A 23,497-nucleotide genomic window follows, 5' to 3' on the forward strand; every position below is an offset into this window, starting at 1 on the left:
TGCTATGTGGGCTTTCTGTGGAATTTCCCATTCTTTGCCACTGACTGGAACAGCAGACGCCGGCAGAGACTTGATGCTGGGTTGTGCCCCCAGACATGGCTGTCCATGTCCCGGCCACAAGGCTGGACGACTTGGGCTGCCTCTTGAGTCTCTTTCACTGTCCTCAAGCCCCTGGATCTGATCCCTGTCCTGGGGTCTGGAGCCCAGGGTTGGCCTGACAAGTCCAGGGTGGGCAAAGATAACGAGGCCATATCCTTCCTGATGAAGTGAGTAAAGTGAAAGTGAAGTCCCTCAGTCATGTTGGACTCTTTGCGACCCCATGGACTGTAGCCTACGAGGCTCCTCTGTCCATGGAATTTTCCAGGCAAGAGTACTGGAGTGGGTTGCCATTTCCTTCTCCAGGGGGTCTTCCCCACCCAGGGATCGAACCCGGGTCTCCCACATTGCAAGAAGATGCCTTTACCATCTGAGCCACCAGGAAAGCTCAAGAAGTGAGTACTTACAACTGAAGATTAAATGCAAGGACATGTCTGAGAAAATGCCCCGTGTCTAAGAAGGGCCAGTCCAAGTCTGGAGGGTGTGAGGTGGGCGTTGGAGCTGGGGGTGTAGAACTCTTGACTTCAAGAGTTGGGAAGACATGGGAGGGGGAAGTCAGGCTGGGGGAGGAATAGAGGCAGGCCTGGCCTGAGGCATCTGAGGGGCGGGGACCGAGTGGGCAACTCAGAACTGGGTCCTCCGAGCAGCTCCATGCCACCTGGGACTCTGGGTGCCAGGAGCCCGCTCTGCAGACTATGCACCCTGTCATATTCAGAACAGCGGCTCTGCGACCACGTGTAGCCTGGGCTGCTGCTATTCCTGCTGCCTGTCTGAGGAATTCATTCCTTCCAAGGGGATCAAGTTCAGGACACCAGGCCCCCGAGATGCTGGCTTTCATTTAAAACAGGGGGAGTGCTTTCCCCAGTGGCTCTTCTCTGCTCCATCTTGTTGCCAGTGGGGCTGTCTGAAATGTGCTCATTAATTATTGGTAACTTTGTTGATTTTTATAGTGTATTTGCCTTTAGCAATGGTGGTTTCTAAAAGCCTGCAATTATTTTAAACACACACCAAGGAGAGACTTCATTACATTGACCCACTGAGAATGAAGGTAGTGTACGAAAATTACTTTATTTACAACATCTTACAAAACAACAGACCAGCAGACAAGAGCATCCCACACAGAGAAAAAGTAAACATATATACATATATTTCCCTAAAACTAAGATGTCCGAAACACACTCAGGACAAAATCTTAAAAGCTTATGGTGTGGGTAGCCTTCATCTAATCATGAGGTATGAAATAGTCCTTTCAACAAGAGAGCTGCCTGTGCAATGAATTACTTTCTGATAGAACCTCATGGAGAATTGTCTACCTGTTTTATATCATGATTCTCTTTCTTGATCGAAAAACTAGACTCCAAACTCCAGATTGTCATAGAAGAGGAGCCGACATATCAGATGTTTTAGGTTCATGCTTTGTACACCAGCATGCTGTTATTAATGTCCAGTCTTTCCAGGTTTCCTAAGACAAAATTCCATTCCTATTGTCACAGCCTAACCAAGCAGTAATTGAAAGCACCACAAAAATACTTGCCTTTAAGACTTAAACGGAGATACCTCACTGAAATTACATTTTATTTTCCTAATAAAAAGAAATATGTCTCACAAAATGGACATTAAATACTTAAAAACTGAAAATATAAAGCAAAATGTTATATAATCCAAGCTTGAAATTTACTCTAATGCTACTTCCTCTAGCTAAAGAAAAATGAACACTTGAATATTTTAAACATTAGGACTTTGAAAATTCTGTCAGTGCATAAGGAAGTGGGTGGTGCTGTAAAAACAGCTGGAAAATGTATTTAAAAAGCTTATTTTTCATTTTTCTGTTTTTTTTAATTTTTTGTTTCAGTTTTTGTATTTTAAATTGTTTTTTTCTTTATATACATGTTTTTTTTTTTTTTTTTTTTCATTTTTCTCAAGTGCAATGTTTTACTTTATATTCTTTGGGGAAAGAGAAATGTAGTTTCCCTCAGATTGAGAAAAATCACTTCATATTTCATCTGAATCACAGTGACTTAATATTTGAAGTAGGGATCTTTTTTGAGGGAAAAAACAATCACTTAAACCAAACTTTCAAAATCAGCAAGTCTTGAAAAAAAGATTCTGAAGTAGAATTTCTACGTGGGGGCTTAACAGAATCAGGCAACATTTAGATGCCATCTAGTGGCCAAAACGGCAGCTGGATTATTAAAGAGTTCTTTGAGCAAAAAATTGTCCATGATTTTGACTTTTTAGAGCAATGATAGGAAATTATTACTTCCCAGGCAAGGGGTTAGTGTCTAGGTTACATGAATAAAGTTCACGTGGTATTTCCACGAGAAGAGGGTTTTGCTTCTTGACCCAATTCAAGTGACATTTTTCCTCGAGCTCTTTCTTAGCACCAAGAGAAGGTTCTGGAACTTTCTCACGTTGCCCTAGATCACATTCTTATTTCAAGTGGTTCAGAGCTAAATGGGAAATAGTAGCTTTGTGCTGCAGCTTTATTCATAGGAAAGCCAGGTCCAGTCTCCATCCCCTGCTCCACGGTCACCTGGTGCCTTTGCCAACGGGATCATGCCAACCCAGGGAACGGTCACTTTCCAGTGATGTGCAGACAACCAAGCAAATCAACAGTGTCGTTGCCTGCAGGCTCAGAAGATCCACATGGCAACCCAAGCCCTGACCCCGTGTCAACTCCATCACGAAACGTAAAGCATACCTCAGTTTTGTTAAGAATCTTGGAGAACAAAGGGGAGATGGCTCACATTCCTGGCATAGTCAGTGTGGGCTACAGATTATCTCTTTCTGGGTCTCATCAAAGCCTGATAAGATGAGCATTTCTTATTTTTTGAAATATGTATGGACTATTTCTCAACTTCTAGTTAAATGTCCAAGATTGCAATGATATAAAGACTGAGAAGTAAAAAGCCTCCCCACAGGTGGAGAGACTTCCTAATTTTTCCAGATGGGAAAATAACTATCAACTGAAAGGACTAGGAAAACAACTCCAAAATGGAAACACAGGAGTCACACTCAAACATTAAATGCAAAGTAAGCTAATTAACTAAGGTTAGTTGTCTTGTATGAGCTACAGATTTCAATGATCTAAGTTATTTGTGTGTGTTCAGTTACCACAGACAACCAGATTCCACGTGCAACTGAAAGTAGGATTTGGGGCCCCTGAGAAGTGCCCATCAGAAGGGGGCAGTCACATACTGAGTCCCAAGGTGGTCCCCACAGGTGGGCAGAGGGTGGTCCAGCTTCCAGCTTCACCAGTCCAACTTCACCAGTCTAATTTCAGGTCTGCCTTGCTCCATACGTATTTCCCTCCTCGCTTTAGAAACATCTTCTCATCAAAGCCACTGAATTTTATAGCTTCTTCTACACCCACATCCAAGATGGACTTGGAAGGATCCTTCCGCCCATTTCTACAGTTCAGGAAGCGCATCTAGGAAATTTAGGACCAAAGTTAGAATATTTCCATATAATTTTCCTATAAAACTCAACTATGGGGATCAACTCAAAATGATTCTGGATATTCCAATCATTCCAACAAATGTTTGTGGAGACCTATAAGTGAAATGCTCTCCTGGGGACAGTGAGCCCATTGGACAGCATCTCTGCTCTCAACCAGCTCCCATCACACACCTGAACACGTTAGGCCAGGTAAGTGCAGGATAACCAGAATTGTATACATGTACGTATCCCTCCATTGGAGAGTGGGGTAATCCGGAAAGGCTCCCAAAAGATGCTGACATCTGAGCTGTGTTTTGAAATTGTAAGCCAGAGAGCATAGTATTGTTAAAGCCCAGAAACAATACAGTGAAGTTTGGGAAATTTCAGGTAGATGATATTGCTGGTGTGAAAACTGTGTGTGCACAAATAAGTGTAAAGAGTCATAAAATGTGCTTTTAAGAAAGGGAGAGAAAGTTGTAGGAAGAGGCACTACAGAGCCAGGCAGGTCCCACATCAAGAAGTGTCACATGCCCTGTTAAGGGCCTTGGTGCTGTTCACTCACTCAGCCTGTCCGACTCTTTGCTACCCCCGTGGACTGTAGCCCGCCAAGCTCCTCTGTCCATGGGATTTCCCAGGCAGGAACACTGGAGTGGGTTGCCATTTCCTCCTCCAGGAGATCTTCCTGGATCAGGGATTGAACCCACATCTCCTGCACTGGCAGTCGGCTTCTTTACCACTGAGCCACCAGAGAAGTCCAAGGGTCTTGGTTTTTATCCTAAATTAAGCATCTTGGAGCAAGGAACCAGATCTTCATACCTTATCACCTACCATGGCACAGAGCATTTTATAGTAATTCTTACCATATCAAAATGCTCTTAAATTGCCAAAAGTAAATTTTGTTCCCACTCTGTTTATTCCAACTCTGCAGATACCAGAGAATTTTTAAGGAACGTTGGTCAAAATCCCCAGGTAGTAAGGATATTCCAAAAATAAATTCCATTTGACTTTTCCTCGCTAACTTGAACCCATAAACTGAACACTTGTGTTACCTTACCCCTCTGCTCTGTAAAGAAAGCTCATATTGACAAAAAAGTGAATGATTATGAAGCGTCACTGATTAACTTGAAAATAATAAAGTGTCAAAAGTCACAGTAAGCATTTCTTGAAACACCAAATCCAACTTAAATATGGAAAAGCCACTGTTCTTCCTGAAACTCATTTCTTAAAAACAGGTCTTTGAATGGAAGTATTTGTCCTGTGTTAGAAATACTTGCAAATGTTTCTGAATTGGGATAAACACAGGAGAGACAGAGAGGGAAAGGGAGAAGTGATTTTTCAGTTTTGAGAATGCCGGGTTATCCTTTCCCTCGAAAGGCAGTGGCATAGGAATGTATCAGTGGCTTTAGGGGATTCTGCAACCTCTTCACCCCAAAGCCGACAGCTATCTGTTAGAGATAAGCCGGCAGGCATCTGAGGAATTAAAGGCAATAATGTGACTTGTGACACGTCCTTCCTGCAAAGAACCCCTGGTGCCCCGTGACCAGAGAAGCCAGCCAAAGATGGCATAACAGAGGGGTCTGCCTTGTGTGAAGTCAGCTCCACACAACCTCCGTGGATTCACAGCCACAGGGAAGACGCCGTGGAAGGGGCGGCGGGGGCCGGGAGGTGGGGGAGCGGGGGTGAGGGTGGTCGTGCAAACACTGGGACTGGGTTCAAGCCAATACCTGCCCAACGCCTTAGCTCCAAGATGGACACAGTGAATGAAGCCAGGGCTCCATAATATTGATGCTAATCAGTGACAGTAAAACTAGGAAATGCTGGCTAAAAAGAACGAATATGGGTTAAATGGTTATGCTGACTGTAACTCAACACTGGCCTTGCTGCTTAGCTAATTTTTAAGGGATCATTTTATGATGCCCTAGAAATACTCACATATTCATCCAGAATAAGGTAGGAATCTCTCATCTGCAAAGGAGAAATTACAGACAAATTTAGTTTCAGGCATATTTTTCAGTACATACGTTCAGCTGTCTGCCTTACAATGTCCGTGTGTTTGTTTCGCCTTATCTCTGGAGTCGCCATTCCTCAAATCTCCTGAGCGTCTTTGGATTCATCCCCACAAGGTAAAGCCACCTGCGAGGGCCCCGCCCCACCCAGAATGCCCTCCACCCGGCAATCTGTCCGTGTCCATTCAGATTCCAACAGATTCCAGCAAGCTGGCCTCTGTGTCCTGCTGGAAGAGTCACAGGGCTCTCTGAAAGCACCTCTGACAAGGAAGCCCCAGGCTAACTCTCCATGCCCTTCAGATCTTGGGGTGCCCCGTCCCGCACTGTTCAATGTTCCCTGTGTGTGTGTGACCTGCCTCGAATGGACCACCTTTTCAGCAAATAAAGCAGAATCTCTTTAATGCTACTGCCTGTCTACTAAGTTGCTTCAGTCGTGTCCGACTCTTTGCCAACCCATGGACTGCGGTCCTCCAGGCTCCTCTGTCTATGGGATTCTCCGGGCATGAATATTGGAATGGGTTGCCAATTCTTTCTCCGGGGGATCTTCCCAACCCAGGGATTGAACCCATGTCTCTTATGTCTCCTGGATTGGCAGGTGGGTTCTTTACCACCAGCGCCATCTGGGAAGCCCTTTAATGCTATTACCTGGGAGCTTACTGAGGACTTGAATATTGCTTATATTCCTCGTAACTAATGACACCTTTCAGAGGTATGTGGAGGGTGTATCTGTACTTCTATAGGAAGTTGTACCCTCCATATGTACCCACAGAGGTTGGGGTCTGCACATGTGTTTGTATAAAGGCCAGATTGTAAATATTTTTCAGTCTTGTAGGCCATTTGGTCTCTTCGGCAACTTTAGTTCACCTCACTTTACCTCTGACATAGGTGAAGTCAGCCTAACCTTGCCTCTCACACAGCTGAGGTCAGCTAACTTTACCTCTGATGTGGGTGAAGTCAGTTAACCCTTTCTCTGATGTAGGTGAGGTCAGTTAATCCTGCCTCTGACATGGTGAGGTTAGTTAATCCTATGACTCAGGCCCCTGTGTTTCTGAAATGGGGGAGTGATTTCTGGCTTATGGCCCCTCTGTGAAGTACTCACCAACTATTAATAGTAATGATTATTATAACTTATATTTTCTTTGATCACACATTAACTGCATAATTAAGACAACTTTTCAAAAGCCAAATACAGCAGTGTGGACATATGAGTATTCTCCTCTGTTCTCTGTCCTCTTTTTGAAAGCTGCTCTAACCCCATCTGGGGATTTTCTTATTCATGCTCTGGTCAACATGACTTAGGAGTCTAAATCATAAGGACCGAGTCCTTGTTCTGGAATTTCCAATATGATATAAGCATGTGAGGGAGAGATTTTGTTGCATGTTTATTCTTTGGGGGAAGATGGGGAAAGCTTTTGATTTTTAAATAGTTGAAAAATAACAAAACTACCTATTTTAGAAAAATTTAAAGTCCAAAGAGTTATCAAGGTATACAAAAACGATTGATAATCCATTACCCCAAGACGACCATGGGATACGTACATACACATCCGTGCACACTGGGATTAAAGGTCAAATGGATTTTGCCTGTTGTTCTTTATTTGCACCCAATATCATATCATGCAAACTTATCCTGGCTTCCTAATGTTCTTTGAACTATGCTATTTAGTCAGTATAACATTTCATACTGACATGAGTTTACCTGTTCTCTGTATGTTGAGTATCAGACTACCTTCACTTGTTTTATTTTTACTCCTCTCCTTAACACTGCAGGAACATAGCTTTGAACAAGAAGTTCTTTTTTTCCTTTGGCTTCAGAGAACACTCTGATTATTTACTCTGTGGAAGCTCTGCAGTATAGACGGGCTTTGGTTGACACGGTTTAATCTACAGGACACATGCATTTGTGCTAACAAGACATACCCACTGTTCTCACTGGAAACCTAAAGATTTAGTACAGCTTCTATATCTACCCTTAGACTCCTCCCCTCTCTCCACGAAACCCTCCCACATCCCAACATGGGCAGCCCTTGGTGGAGACATTTTTCTCTTTGGAGCTACCTGTGTGATGGGAAACAAAATGACATTCACTTTCTATTAATACACTTTAATACACTTAGAAAGTTCACTTTCTAACCTTCTGGTTAGACTCGGGCACCAGGCAGGACACGTCCTTGTGGCGATCTAAGAACGCTTCAAACTCCTCATCGCTGATCACGAACCGTTCCGCTTCTCTCAGTGCATCTTCTCCAGAATTCTCACCCTCAATTATGAGACACTGGAAGACCTGAAACACAAGGGCAGTGTTGGCCTCCTAAAGAGCTTTCCACCACTTTCTGTCCCAAATTGCATTTCCCTCTGAACCAAGCTTCATCCCTCCTGAGCACAGAAAGTGAAAGTATTAGTCACTCAGTTGTGTCCAACTCTTTGCGACCCCGTGGACTGTAGCCTGCCAGGCTGCTCCGTCCATGGAATTTTCCAGGCAAGGATACTGGGGTGGGTTGCCACTTCCTTCTCCAGGGGATCGGCATTGGGTAATTGGGCATCTTTTACAAAATTAGAAACTTCAGCTGAAATCAACGTAAATTTATAGGAATATTTTATATATCCAGAAATCTCTGGTGTTCGGAAAAATAATTTTCATGAGATGAACAGAATTGGAATTCAAAAGTGGAGGAGAGGAACTCCTTTACTATTACTTTTGGGGGCATCTCTAGCCTTTGGGTTTGGAACATTAGCTAGTTACATCTATTGAGATGAACAGTTTTGGTTGAGGAATAGAAGTGATTTTTATGTATGTAGCTATGTCATAGTTCTGTGATACAAAATAATCAGGTTTATAGTATGTGTGCTCAGTCACTCAGTTGTGTCCAACTCTTTGCAACCCTATGGACTGTAGCCCACCAGGCTCCTCTGTCCATGGGTTTCTCCAGGTAAGAATACTGGAGTGGGTTGTCATGCCCTCTTAATGGGATCTTCCTGACCCGGGAATCGAACCCACCTCTCCTGAATCTCCTGCATTGGCAGGCAGATTCTTTATCACTAGTACTACCTGGGAAGCCATTTACAATATGTCTGCCTATAAATTTTCAACTTTTTAGATCAGAATTTTATTGTTAGTATTTATACTGTGGTATTTTTTAAAGTAGCTTTTAAACCTTTATATAAAAATTGCATATTGCTTTCTTACTACATTTTAGATTTAAATGATGAAATATACCAGGTGAAATAGGCTTCCTAAAGTATTTAACAGTTTAATTTTGGGGTTCTCCCTTTAGGTTTCAAGCCATTATGTGCATGCGTGCCTTCTAAGTTGCTTCAATCGTGTCCAACTCTTCACGACTCCATGGACCATAGCCCACCAGGCTCCTCTGTCCATGAGATTCTCCAGGCAAGAATACTGGTGTGGGTTGTCATTCCTTCTCCAGAGGATCTTCCAGACCTAGGGATTAAACCCAGGTCGCCTGCACTGCAGGTGGTTTTTTACCATCTGATCAAGGAAGACTCATCTGCTAGAGAAGGAGTCAAATACCGCCTCCTACATGAAGTCTTCCTAGCTTTTTGGCAGAATCAGACCTTTCCCATTTCGCCTTCCCACTTTATCCCAGCAGACATAGCTTCATATTACATGAGTTTTCTTCCTCTCTTTTCCTTGCTAGAATTGAATTCTACATCCTATCTTCAGTTGCATTAGTCTAGGGTCCAGCCACAGACTTTCATGGATTCCCGCATGACAATGACCAGGGCAGATTGTTAAGAACACATATTCAGGGGCTCCCTTGGTGGTCCAGTGGTTAAGAAACCGCCTTGCAATGCAAGGGACATGAGTTCGATCCCTGAACCAGGAAGATCCTACATGCCTCAGGGCTGCTAAGCCCATTCACCACAGCTACAGAGCGAGTCCACACGCTGCTGACTACTGAAGTCTAAAGCCTGTGCTCCACAGCAAGAGAAGCCACCATAATGAGAAACTCACGCACTGCACCTAAAGAGGAGCCCCTCATCGCTGCAATTACAAAAACGTCCATATGACAGTGAAGACCCAGCACAGGCAAAAATAAATAAATCTTTACCCCCACCAAAAAAAGACATATTCACACAAGTCCTCCTGCTAATCTGCTTCAGGACAGTGTGTATGGGATGAGTCCCCAGAAGCTGATTCTAAGTCTAACAGAAAGAAGGATCCAACCCAGCTGACTCTCTGAGTCCAGAGTTCTCTGTATCCTTATCATTTTTGGTGTCCCTGAAGCAAATCTCTCCTGAATGTTCACTTCCTTACAATCACAAAAGCAATGCAGTTTGTACCTTCCAGCGGACGGGGTTCAGTGCGTTTATCTGTTCCTTCATATCCTCGTCCACATTGAATCGATTGATGACTGAGTTTATCTTGAAGGCCACTCTGTATTCCTTACACCATGTCCTCAGTTTCTGGAGATTTTCCACGTGGTTCTTCTTTCCTTGACCACGGCCGATAAGGACATTGACCTGCTCATCAAAGCTGTCACAGGAGATGGCAAGAATGTCCAAATATTCACCTGAAGGAAAACGATCACTGTTAGGCTTTTCCATCCAAGGATGAGAACTTATGTTAAGCTATTCCATCCAAAGATGAAAGCATAGGATTTGGGGCTTCCTTGGTGACTCACTGGGAAAGAATCTGCCTGCCAACGCAGGAGACACGGGCTCACTCCCTGATCTAGGAAGATGCCCACACGCCTCCGAGCAACCCAGCCCGAGTACCACTACTGAGCTTGGGCTCCAAGCCCGGGAGCCACAGCAACAGAAGCCCACGCGGCCCTGAGCCTGTACTTCGCAACACGGGAAGCCACTGTGATGAGAAGCCTGTCCGCTACAAGAGCCCAAAGCTAGAGAAAAGCCCACACGGCAGGGGAGTCAGCACAGTCAAAAATAAAGAAACAAAATCATATGTAAAAAACAGCATAGGCTTTCAAGCCAGAGGTGGAGAACTGGAGCCTTATGGACCACAGAAGTTGGCAAAAACACTTTGTTTGTTCTTCCAGACATTTACAAATGTTACAAGAGCTAAATCTGACTACATGTCAGCTCTGTGTCTTTTACTTTAACCTTTGCTTCCCTTTGCTATTGTTCACTAAAAGAATACTGTCCATACACAATGGCCTGCCCCGGAGAACCCTGCCCCTCTGCCGTAATGTTAAACCAAAATGCCTTTGTTCAGGGAAACACCCTGACCCTGTCCGCCTGCAAGAGAAAAGAAATATACACATCCCCTCCCTGAGGACCCTTGCAGGAACATTTGCAAAACCTGGGGTCTTTTTACTTTATTTCTCATCTCCTCCAGACCCCAATGAGATGGTTATTTTGAGACAGTCTACCATCTAATCCTTCTGCCAGCTTTTGAAGTCAAGTCCTTATTCCTTGTCTCAACACCTCCTCTCCCAATTTTAAGGCCTGTCGTGTGGCGAGCCGAGCGAGCTTGGACTTAGTAACAAAAATATTTCACGCTGTTTTAAAATATTTTTATTTGGGAAATTTAACATAGTCATTAAAAGGAATGAAATAATGCCAAAGCAGCAACATGGATGGACCAAGAAATTGTCATACTGAGTGAAATCAGGCAGAGAAAGAGAAATATGGAATGATAAGGCAGCAGAATCTTAAAAATGATACACATGAACTTACTTACAAAATGGAAACAGACTCACAGACTTAGAGAATGAATGCATGATCACCAGGAGGAAGCAGGGCACTGACAGCCTCAGGTCTGTGACTGACAAAGTGAAAGCACTTGGGACTGACCTAGACACCCTGCTATGTTTAAAACAGACAACCAACAAGGACCTACTAGGTAGCACAGGGAACTCTGCTCAATACTCTTTAATAACCTAGATGGGAAAAAGAATTTGAGAAAGAATGGATTTATGTATAACTAAATTGGAGGAGGAAATGGCAACCCACTCCAGTATTCTTGCCTGGGAAATTCCATGGACAGAGGAGCTTGACCGGCTATATAGTCCATGGAGTTGCAAAGAGTCTGACACGCCTGAGTGACTGAGCACATGGCACATACTCTAATACAAAATAAAAGGTGTAAAAAATAGAGTGTAGATTTAGGACGTATCTTTAATAATTTGAGCATATGGCAACACTGACCCTGATCTCTGATACAGGATAAAAATCAGTGACTGTTCACAATTGGCTGTCAACGTGTCTGCTATGAATAGTCCTTGCACTTTCTTGTTGTCTCCCTACCCCAGTGATCTTTTTTCTTTGCTGTTTTTCAGTCACTAAGTCATGTCTGACTCTTTGTGACCCCGTGGACTTCAGCATGCCAGGTTCTCCAGTCCTCCACTAACTCCAGAAGTTTGGTCAAATTCATGTCCATTGAGTTGGTGATGCTATCTAACCATCTCATCTTCTGCCTCCCACTTCTCCTCCTGCCTTCAGTCTTTCCCAGCATCAGGGTCTTTCCAATGAGTCGACCCTTCGCATCAGGTGGTCAAAGTATTGGAGCTTCAGCGTCATGCTTTTTCTTATGCACTTCCAAATTCGCTGCTTTGCACTGCCTCTCCAGACCAGCCTCTGAGCTTTTGCCCTAAGGTGCAACACTGCTGATGGTCCTTACTCCGCACACCACACGTCTTGGAGGGAACACACTGCCCAGGACACAGCCAGCAAACCCAACTCAGTCTCCTGTGCTCACATGGCTGCCTAACCCTGTCTATCTCTCTAAATCCAGTCCCCAAAGCTTTCTTTTGAATTTCTGACGCTCACCTTTGACTGAGTGACTCCCTTCATGGTGTTTTGTTGCTGACTCGTGGCCCTGCGTTCCTGCTGTTAACCTTTCCCAGATGGGAAGTACAACCCTCCCCCACACCCCGCCCTCCCCTCCCCCATGTCCATATTTCTTCATCCTCTAGGAAAGAGGGTTTCATCAGAGATCCTCGTGAACATCCTCAACACATCGTACATGCAACTACCCTTTGAATGATTTCAAGACTCAAACATCTCACAGAAAGCAAGCACAGAGCATTTTACCGGAAGAGCCCAATCAGAACTGTTTACTAAAATGATAGTAGGGCTGTGCTGACCTAAATGGGACGGAAATCCAAAAGAAGAGGGGATGCATGTAAACATCAGAAACTAACAGCAGAAACTAACACAATATGGTAAAGAAGCTATACTCCAATAAGAATTAATTTAAAAAAACTGGTAAAAAACATAAATAGAATAGACTAAATAAAGAAACAAATAAATAAAATAAAATGTAATGATAGCTAATGTTTTTCAAATGCTTCATAAATTCCAGGTACTGCTCTAAGAATATTAATAAGTGTAAGTGTTAGTTGCTCAGTCATGCCTGACTCTTTGCAACCCCATGGACTGCAGCCCAGCAGGCTCCTGTGTCCACAAAATTTTCCAGGCAAGGATAACTGGAGTCAGTTGCCATTTCCTTCTCCAAGAATATTAATATCTATGTAAAAATTAGCATTAAGGGACCTCCACAGTCTTAGGCTTCTCTGGTGGCTGAGTGGTAAAGAATCCACCTGCCAATGCAGGAGACACAGGTTTGATCCCTGAGTCAGGAAGAGCCCCTGGAGAAGGAAATGGCAACCCACTCCAGTGTTTTTGCCTGGAGAATCCCATGGACAGAGGAGCATGGCAGGTTACTATCCATGAGGTCACAAAAGAGTAAGACATGACTTAGTGACAAAATATCAACAGTCTTAGGACCAGGGGTTTGTAACCCTGATTGCAGACTGGAATCCCTTTGGAGCACCCCAAGTTGGAATGTCCACACACCACAAGGCTCTGAAATAAATAGTCTGGAGGCCAATCCGAGCAGAGATGTCTTAAAGTTCCTCAGTAGCCAAATACATAGTCAGAGGGGAGAATCACTGTTTTAGTCCAATCCCTCAATTTATACAGGAGACTACTAAAATAGAGTCATTTCCATAAATACTCTAAAAATTAAACATAAACAGGAAACAATAAGGTCGGGGTTTGCAAAACTGTCCATTGTGTTCATCTTCCCCAGTAATGACTCAACTAAAGCTACTTTGATAACGGACAGGAGCATCTGCTGGTGGGTCCTGCTATCTGCTTTGCCATACTTGTTTATGAGAGCCCTACCGAAACTCAGCATGCAGCCTGAAGAGAGATTAGAACAAGCATACTTGCTTTTTTCTCCCTTCGGATCCCCAGCAGGCCAGGCCGGAGGCCCAGGGTGGAAGGAAGTACAGAGACAGTGATAGAGGCTAGAGTCACATGCAGCGGGGGCTGCTCACCGTACTTCTGGAACCACCTCTCTCGGATCAGGCTCCCGTTGCTGACGATGCTGACGCTGGGCAGCTGCAGCTCCTGCTTACAGAACTTCACCAGGCTGCCCAGGTACTCGCCTCGGTCCTGGAGGAACGGCTCCCCACCTGAGAAGTTGATCTTCTCCATACCTGGGACAGACAGCATATGGATTTTCCTTCTATTTTAGCACTTCATCAACATGTTATCATTTTAATGTGTGTTTTCTCAAGGTAATAGAATGAGACTGGAGAGAAATGGCGAATAGATAGGGAAACAGTGAGAGATTTTATTTTTGGGGGGCTCCAAAGTCACTGCAGATGGCGACTGCAGCCATGAAATTAAAAGACGCTTACTCCTTGGAAGAAAAGTTATGACCAACCTTGACAGCATATTAAAAAGCAGAGACATTATTTTGCTAACAAAGGTTGGTCTAGTCAAGGCTATGGTTTTTCCAATAGTCATGTATAGATGTGAGACTTGGACTATAAAGAAAGCTGAGTGCTAAAGAATTGATGCTTTTGAACTGTGGTGTTGGAGAAGACTCTTGAGAGTCCCTTGCATGGCAAGGAGATCCAACCAGTCCATCCTAAAGGGAATCAGTCCTGTATATTCATTGGAAGGACTGATGCTAAAGCTGAAACTCCAATACTTTGGTCACCTTATGCGAAGAACTGACTCATTGGAAAAGACCCTGATGCTGGGAAAGATAGAATGCGGGAGGAGAAGGGAATGACAGAGAATGAGATCGTTGGATGTCATCACCGACTCAGTGGACATGAGTTTGAGTAAACTCCTGGAGTTGGTGATGGACAGGGAGGCCTGACGTGCTGCAGTTCAAGGGGTCGCAAAGAGACGGACAGGACTGAATGAATGAATTGAACTCAACAGAGAGAAATAAAGCTAGGACACAGGTGCAAGCTCCAAAGCCTTTGATCTTTCTAAAGTGAGGTTGCCCTCCATCCTGGCTTTCCCAGGACAGTCCTGGTTTACGGAGACCACATCTCATCAGTTGTTCTTCCCAGCACCCTGTTTTGCTCTCAAATGTTTCTGCAGTGGGAGAGTGATAAATTATGTCATCTCACTCTTCATAAGCTAACATGCTAGGAGGCAGCTTGTGTGACAAGCATTATTATTCCAAATAAAATATTGTTCCCTAAAAGTGTGATTAAACAGGGACAGATAACTGGGGAAGTGAAACAGTGTGTTGCCAGCGGTGTAGCACGTGATGAGTTTGAGGAGCAGGTCAGAGGGATGAGTGAGCAAGAAGACTGAAGGAACAGGATGTAGAGATGCAGGTAAGAGCTTAGAAAAGGAGCCACTCATTCATAGTGGTGGCAACACACAGGACTGTGTGACACAGTCCTGTCACAGCTCAGGTCAAGAGCTGTGACGATACTCATATAGCTTCGTTCTATTCAACCTGCTATGTAAAAGTCAGAGGAGGAAATAATATATTTTGGAAGCATCTTCATCCAGAGTGGTCGTGGTTTAGTTGCTTCAGCCATGCATGAATCTTGTGACCTCATGGACTGTAGCCTGCCAGGCTCCTCTATCCATGGGATTCTCTAAGCAAGAACGCTAGAGTGGGTTGCCGTTTCTTTCTCCAGGGGATCTTCCCGACCCAGGAATCAAACCTGGGTTTCCTGCATTGCAGGCAGATTCTTTACCAACTGAGCTATGAGTGAAGCTTCTTTATCCAGCTTAGCAATTTTAATTTTAAATGTAATGTATATTTACATTTATTTTCTGAATTTAAATTTAAAAGTAAATTTAAATTTAAATAGTCACCAAAATAGATTTTCCTTCATTTACCAGAAATTTAACTTACAGGACATGCCATCCATACTATACCCTAACCATTTTAACTAACTTTGGTCTTATTTACTTGAAACTGAGAGGTCATAATATGTACTAATTTTAACTATAATAGTTTATGCTCTATTAAAAACACAAGAGCATTCATTTATTTGTGCCTTGTAGAAACTTTGTAAGATTGCTATTTGAGCTATCATTATGCTCTATATTTTAAAGAATATTAAACTGATAGAAAGTCAAATTTCTTGGCACATCTAATGAGTGCTGGAGCAGGAACTCAAATACTGGCCTTATGAATCAAGAGTCTAAGTTCTTTCTACAACCTCAGTCCTCTCCTCATTTTTTCATTCATGCATTAATTTATCTATTCAAAAAATTCATTAGATTCCTATTACCTGCTAGATATTTTGCTAGACAAAAATATAAACAGAATATCAGGTTTTAAGTCTTAGATCTCAAACTCTTTGGGGACCCAAGTATTAAAAACAAAACAATAAAACAAAGAGCACGATTGTAAACATGCTATAATAGCCAGTTAGGTTGCTTCCATACCTTGGCAATGTAAGTAATGTGCTGTGAACATTGGGGGCATGTTTCTTTTCAATTAGCGTTTTTACTTCTTTCTAATATATACACGGAAGTGAAATTGTTGTGTCACCGGGCTTCCCTGGTGATTCAGATGGTGAAGAATCCGCCTGCAATGCAGGAGACCTGAGTTCTATCCCTGGGTTGGGAAGATCCCCTGGAGAAGGGGATGACAGTCCACTCCAGTATTCATGCCTGGAGAATCCCCTGGAAAGAGGAGCCTGACAGGCTATAGTCCATAGGGTCAAGAAAAGTTGGACATGACCGAGTGACTAACATGTTCACTTTTTTTTCACAGCAATTCTGTTTTTAGTTTTCTAAGGAACCACCATACTGCTCTGAACAGTGTCTGCCCAAATTTACATTCCTACCCACAGCGTACAGGTTTCCCTTGTCTCCACATCCTCTCCAGCATTTGTTATCTGTGATCTCTTCGATGGTAGCCATTCTGACTGGAGTGAGGTGATATGATCCCTCATTGTGGTTCTGATTTGCATTTCCCTGTTAATTAGTGGTGTTGAGCATCCTTTCATGGACACAGACAGTTGGCTACCTGCATTTCCTCTTTGGAAAATGTCTATTTTGTTCTTATGCCCATTTCTTAACTGTGTTGTTTGTTTTTTGATGTTCAGTTGTCTGAGATGTTTATATATGTTGGCTATTAATTCCTTATCAGTCATCTCATTTGCAAGTATCTTTTCTCATTCATGTTGTCTTTTCATTCTGTCAGTGGTTTTGTTAGCTGTGCCAAAAGCTTTTCCATTTTTTAAAAGTGTCTATCAGAGGTTGAATGGATAAAGATGTGGTATATATAAACCAAATGGAATACTACTCAGCAATAAAGAAGAATGAAAATTCTGCCATTCGCAGCCTCATGGGTGGATTTGGAGGGCATTGTGCTATGTAATTAGTTGCTCAGTCATGTCTGACTCTGAGACCTCATGGATTTTGGCCCGCCAGGCTCCTCTGTCCATAGGATTCTCCAGGCATGAATACTGGAGTGGGTTGCCATTCCCTTCTCCAGGGGATCTTCCTGACCCAGGGATCGAACCCCAGCCTCTTGGGTTTCCTGAATTGGCAGGTGGGTTCTTTACCACTAGTGCCACCTGGGAAGGTATCTTGCATGAAGAGGACCAGGAATAATTCTAAGGAGCTTTGAAATTTCACTAACAGAGCCTGGGGTGACTGGCATTCCAGAAAGAGAGAACAGTGTGATCAGGGTCCACGAGGAAGGTGTTGGGGGAGAATTGTGTCACGTGATGTGCCCATAGCATGCGGTCCTTCAGAAAATGGGGTGAGGATGGCAACATGGTGCTTGAAGCCTGTGCTCGCAAGCTTGGGCTTAGAAGCCAGGCAAGAAAGTTCAGTAGGGGGAGTTATGCATCTGACATATATTTCCGTACGATCACGTGCTTTCCATGGGGACACGGGGACAATGAGATGAACTGCAACAGTCCTGGTGAGAAATACCAAGATGCTGAACTAGACGCCACTGGGAATGGCAGCGAGGTGGGTCAGGCACTGGATGAGCTACAGATGACCGGGCAGACATATGGGGAGTGAAATACGTCAGATCCAGTAAAGGTCAGGTGCTCGTTCTCAGCATATAAAGTGCCAAATCAGGCAAGGCTAGTGTCAGAATAGGAGCTAGTGGTTACCCCGGGCAGGAAGGTCAGGGGCTGAAGGCGGCAGGAGCTATAGGCACCCTGCTGATCTCTGTGCAGATTTGCCTGCTGCTTATCGGGATGTGGTCACTGTGACGTTCAGGATGTGTGCAAGCCGGGGCAAAGGCGTGTTATATGTCTGCAGCAGAGTTAAGCAAGTTGAGAAAGAAGCTGGTGATGTGGCTGAGGTTGCTGGCTTAGGAGGTGCTCTAGGGAAGACAGGAGGACGGGAGAGGAGGAGGACAGATCACCTTGGACCTGGACCGGCTGGGCTCTCTCTGAGATGCCTGCCTGTTACTGATGCGGTGACACTCAGTGAGCAAGTCTCCAGAGCAAAAGCATTGCCTTACTTGAATCCTACACAGCGTCTCTAAATATTTATGATAAGAGCACGTGAATAATCCCAAACAACAAACCCAAACATTTTGTTGGCAGCTCTCATCAGCTGTCTCTGGGGAACTCAGTCCATGAACTCAGAGAGCAGCACAACTTCCCAACCTGCCTCCTTCCCCACGCTCCTTGCTTAGAAGAAGCTGTAATGCTTGCTCCCCCATGCCAGCCCACTCTGCAGGTTGGGAAGATCTCGGCACCCATCCACAGCTCGCCCCGACCTCCTCTGGCCGGAGTGCATCCCCGCTGTGTCCTGGGAAGGACTGAGGTCCTGGGGGACTTCTCTGGCGGGGGCTGCCCCCCGCCCCCGCCTCTTCGCCCTTCTCGAAGTGACAGAGCACCTGGGGGCTCTCCTAGGTCTGGGGACTCACCTGCTTCTTTCAGCATCAGCAGACCTCTCTTGGCCTCCTCCAGCGGCAGCACGAAGGACGTCTTGGCCGTGTGGAAGCAGAAGCCGCACTTGTAGTTGCACTGGCGGGTGAAGTGGTAATTGACGCTGGTGGGGGTGGTGGGCAGGTCGCCGCCTCCCTCTCCCTCTGCCCTGCCAGGCTCCCCTGCTTCCCTCCTGCCCTGGAGCTGCCGGCTCCTCTCGGCCCCTGCCAGCCAAGATGCTGCCCGGAGCTGGAGGAACAGGGGCCCCAGGCTGCTCCACACAGAGCCCAGGGGCTGCAGGAAGGCGCTCAGCAGCTTGAGAGCGAACGCAATGGGTACCAGCATCCACATGGTGGCAGGCGTCCTGAGGCTGAGCTGTGTCGGCAGGTACCCTGAGGCTGCGTTGCAGCCGCAGGCTGGCTTTTATACATGCCTGGCAACCTGTCACATGAAAGGAGGGACACACCTTTCTTGACTAACGCTCAGCTGAGGGCTAAGTTTCGATTTCCTTCTTCGTGAAAATGAAAGTTGGAACGGGGCCAAGACTGAAGTCTCAGGAGTAGGACCAACATCTGTTTTTCTCTGCCCCATGGCTCAGCTCCATCTCCTGGAATCAGTAATAATTCAGACTGGATGTAGATGGACATGCTGCTCTTGAGGCTCTGTTTGGATCCAGCAGGTAGTGATAGAACTAGGCAGAGACATAACCATCTCTGCAGCCGCTGCATTACTAGTGGAGGACATAAACTGTAGGAGCATCTGCCCCAGTGCCCTTTGCTTGCAGTGGCTCAGCGAGAGTTTGTCTGGAGAGGAGAGCCAAAGAGTGAAGAGTGATCGCCTGGTGGACGATGAGAGCAGATTCTATCAGCTCAGGACCCCTTTCAGATCTGTCGAAATGCATAGGCACATAGAGACATTAATGCCTGAATCTTCCTTTAGTGACTCCTCTTAAAGCATGCATTTTCACATGGTAAAATGTTTCAAATGTTGAAATTCAGCCATTTATCTTTTCCTACAGGTTTATGCTTGTCTACACCATTTTTAAAAGATGAGAAAAATCAGATGCTTTTCTAAGATCCTTCTTTTAAAAAAAAAATTGAAGTATGGTCAATTTATAAGGTTGTGTTAGTTCCAGGTGTACAAAAAAGTGATTCACTTATCAGTTGAGTTCAGTCACTCGGTCATGTCTGACTCTGTGACCACGTGGACTGCATTATGCCAGGCTTCCGTGTCCATCACCAACTCCTGGAATTTACTCAAACTCATGTCCTTTGAGTCGGTGATGCCATCCAACCATCTCATCCTCTGTTGTCCCCTTCTCTTCCCGCCTTCAATCTTCCCCAGCATTAAGGTCTTTTCTGATGAGTCAGTTCTTCCCATAAGGTGGCCAAAGTACTGGAGTTTCAGCTTCAGTATCAGTCCTTCCAATGAATACTCAGGACCGGTTTCCTTTAGGATGGACTGGTTGAATTTCCTTGCAGTCCAAGGGACTCTCAAGAGTCTTCTCCAACACCACAGTTCAAAAGCATCAATTCTTTGGTGCTCAGCTTTCTTTATAGTCCAATTCTCACATCTATACATGACTACTAGAAAAACCATAGCTTTGACTAGATGTACATTTGTTGGCAAAGTAATGTCTCTACTTTTTAATATGCTGTCAAGTTTGGTCATAACTTTTCTTCCAAGGAGAAAGTGTCTTTTAATTTCATGGCTGCAGTCACCACCTGCAGTGATTTTGGAGCCCAAAAAAATAAAGTCAGCCACTGTTTCCACTGTTTCCCCATCTATTTGCCATGGAGTGATGGGACCAGATGCCACAATCTTAGCTTTCTGGATGTTGAGTTTTAAACCAACTTTTTCACTCTCCTCTTTGACTTTCATCAAGAGGCTCTTTAGTTCTTCTTCACTTTCTGCCATAAGGGTTATGTCATCTGCATATCTGAGGTTGTTGATATTTCTCCCGGCAATCTTGATTCCAGCTTGTGCTTCCTCCAGCCCAGCCTTTCTCATGATGTTCTCTGCATATGAGTTAAATAAGCAGGGTGACAATATACAGCCTTGATGTATTCCTTTCCCTATTTGGAACCAGTCTGTTGTTCCATGTCCAGTTCTAACTCTTGCTTCCTGACCTGTATACAGATTTCTTAAGAAGCAGGTCAGGTGGTCTGGTATTCCCATCTCTTTCAGAATTTTCTACAGTTTGTTGTGACCCACACAGTCAAAGGCTTTAACATAGTCAATAAAGCAGAAATAGATGTTTCTCTGGAACTCTCTTGCTTTTTTGATGATCCAGTGGGTGTTGGCAATTTAATCTCTGGTTCTTCTGCCTTTTCTAAAACCAGCTTGAATATCTGGATGTTCACAGTTCATGTACTGTTGAAGCCTGGCTTGGAGAATTTTGAGCATTATTTTACTAGCATGTAAGATGAGTCCAATTGTGTGGTAGTTTGAGCATTCTTTGGCATTGCCTTTCTTTGGGATTGGGAATGAAAACTGACTTTTTCCAGTCCTGTGGCCACTGCTGAGTTTTCTGAATTTGCTGACATATTGAGTGCAGCACTTTCACAGCATCTTCTTTTAGGATTTGAAATAGCTCAACTGAAATTCCATCACCTCTGCTAGCTTTGTTTGTAGTGATGTTTCCTAAGGCCCACTTGATTTCACATTCTAGGATGTCTGGCTCTAGGTGAGGGATCATACCATCGTGATTATCTGGGTTGTGAAGATCTTTTTTGTATACTTCTTCTGTGTAGCCTTGCCACCTCTTCTTAATATCTTCTGCTTCTGTTAGGTCCATACCATTTCTGTCCTTTATTGTGCCTATCTTTACATGAAGTATTCCCTTGGTATCTCTAATTTTCTTGAAGAGATCTCTAGTCTTTCTCATTCTATTGTTTTCCTGTATTTCTTTGCATTGATCACTGATGAAGGCTTTCTTATCTCTCCTTGCTATTCTTTGGAACTCTGCATTCAAATGGGTATCCCCTTCCTTTTCTCCTTTGCCTTTCACTTCTCTTCTTTTCACAGTTATTTGTAATGCCTCCTCAGACAACCATTTTGCCTTTTTGCATTTCTTTTTTTGGGGGATGGTCTTGATCACCACCTCCTGTACAATGTCACTAACTTCTGTCCATTGTTCTTCAGGCACCCAAGAAGGATGGGTCATGGTGGAGAGTTCTGACAAAACGTGGTCCACTGGAGGAGGGAATGGCAAATCACTTCAGTATTCTTGCCTTGAGAACCCCATGAACAGTAAAAAGGCAAAAAGATAGGACACTGAAAGATGAACACCCCAGGTCAGTAAGTGCCTTTTATGCTACTGGAGATCAGTGGAGAAATAACTGAAAGAATGAAGAGATGGAGCCAAAGGAAAAACAACACTGTTGCTGTGGATGTGACTGGTGATGGAAGTAAATTCCGATGCTGTAAACAGCAATATTGCATAGGAACCTGGAATGTTAGATCCATAAATCAAGGCAAACTGCTGCTGCTGCTGCTAAGTCCCTTCAGTCTTGTCCGACTCTGTGTGACCCCATGGACAGCAGCCCACCAGGCTCCTCTGTCCCTGGGATTCTCCAGGCAAGAACACTGGAGTGGGTTGCCATTTCCTTCTCTAATGCATGAAGGTGAAAAGTGAAAGTGAAGTCCTTCAGTCATGTCAGACTCTGTCCTACCAGTCGTGTCCTACCAGGCTCCTCCAGCCATGGGATTTTCCAGGCAAGCGTACTGGAGTGGGTTGCCATTGCCTTCTCCCAAACTGGAAGTGGTCAAACAGGAGATGGCAAGAGTGAACATGAACATTTTAGGAATCAGTGAACTAAAATGGACTGGAATGGGTGAATTTAACTCAGATGACTATTATATCTATTACTGTGGGCAAGAATTCCTTAGAAAAAATAGAGTAGCCGTCATCGTCAACAAGAGTCTGAAATGCAGTACTTGGATGCAATCTCAAAAACGACAGAATGATCTTTGTTTGTTTCCAAAGCAAACCATTCAATATCACAGTAATCCAAGTCTATACGCTGAAGAGTAATGCTGAAGCTGAAGTTGAATGGTTCTGTGAAGACCTACAAGACCTTCTAGAACTAACACCTCAAAAAGATGTTGTTTTCATTATAGGGACTGGAACGTAAAAGTAGGAAGTCAAGAAATACCTGGAGTAACTGGCAAGTTTGGCCTTGGAGTATAGAATGAAGCAGGGCAAAAGCTAACAGAGTTTTGCCAAAAGAATGCACTGGTCATAGCAAACACCCTCTTCCAACAACACAAGAGAAGACTACACATGGACATCACCAGACGGTCAATAACGAAATCAGATTGATTGTATTCTTTGCAGCCAAAGATGAAGAAGCTCTATACAGTCAGCAAAAACAAGACCGGGAGCTGACCGTGGCTCAGATCATGAACTCCTTATTCCAAATTCAGACTTAAATTGAAGAAAGTCAGGAAAACCACTAGACCATTCAGGTATGACCTAAATAAAATCCTTTATGATTATACAGTAGAAGTGACAAATACATTCAGTTATACATATATATCTATTCTCTTTCAAATTCTTTTCCATTATAGGTAATTACAAGATATTGAATATAGTTCTTTGTGCTATTCAGTAGGCCCTTGTTGATTATCTGTTTTATACATAGTAGTGTGTATTGGAGGCAGAAGGAGAAGAGGGCAACAGAGGATGAGGTGGTTGGATGCCATCACTGACTTGATGGACATGAGTTTGAGCAAGCTCTGAGAGTTGGTGATGGATAGGGAAGCCTGGTGTGCTGCAGTCCATGGGGTTGCAAAGAGTTGGATACGACTGATTGAACTGAATTGGACACCACATCTTTGTATCCATTCATC

At 44.1% G+C, this 23,497-nt stretch overlaps 1 protein-coding gene and 1 long non-coding RNA gene across 2 annotated transcripts in view; one reads left to right on the forward strand and one right to left on the reverse strand.

Annotated features, from left to right (window-relative positions):
- The window catches only part of LOC139030202 (uncharacterized), a 38,086-nt gene that overhangs the window by 11,229 nt on the left and 3,360 nt on the right, over positions 1–23,497 (forward strand). The window lies entirely within an intron of this gene.
- On the reverse strand, positions 1,146–19,134 carry RSAD2 (radical S-adenosyl methionine domain containing 2). Its single transcript, XM_020912076.2, has 6 exons — positions 18,643–19,134; positions 13,805–13,966; positions 9,843–10,072; positions 7,675–7,824; positions 5,467–5,499; positions 1,146–3,526 (listed from the first exon to the last, which is right to left on the reverse strand). The coding sequence occupies exons 1-6, from the start codon at positions 18,992–18,994 to the stop codon at positions 3,362–3,364; spliced, it is 1,092 nt and encodes a 363-aa protein (XP_020767735.2). The 5' UTR covers positions 18,995–19,134; the 3' UTR covers positions 1,146–3,361.

This window comes from Odocoileus virginianus, chromosome 2, assembly GCF_023699985.2.
Source record: "Odocoileus virginianus isolate 20LAN1187 ecotype Illinois chromosome 2, Ovbor_1.2, whole genome shotgun sequence".
NCBI lineage: Eukaryota > Metazoa > Chordata > Mammalia > Artiodactyla > Cervidae > Odocoileus > Odocoileus virginianus.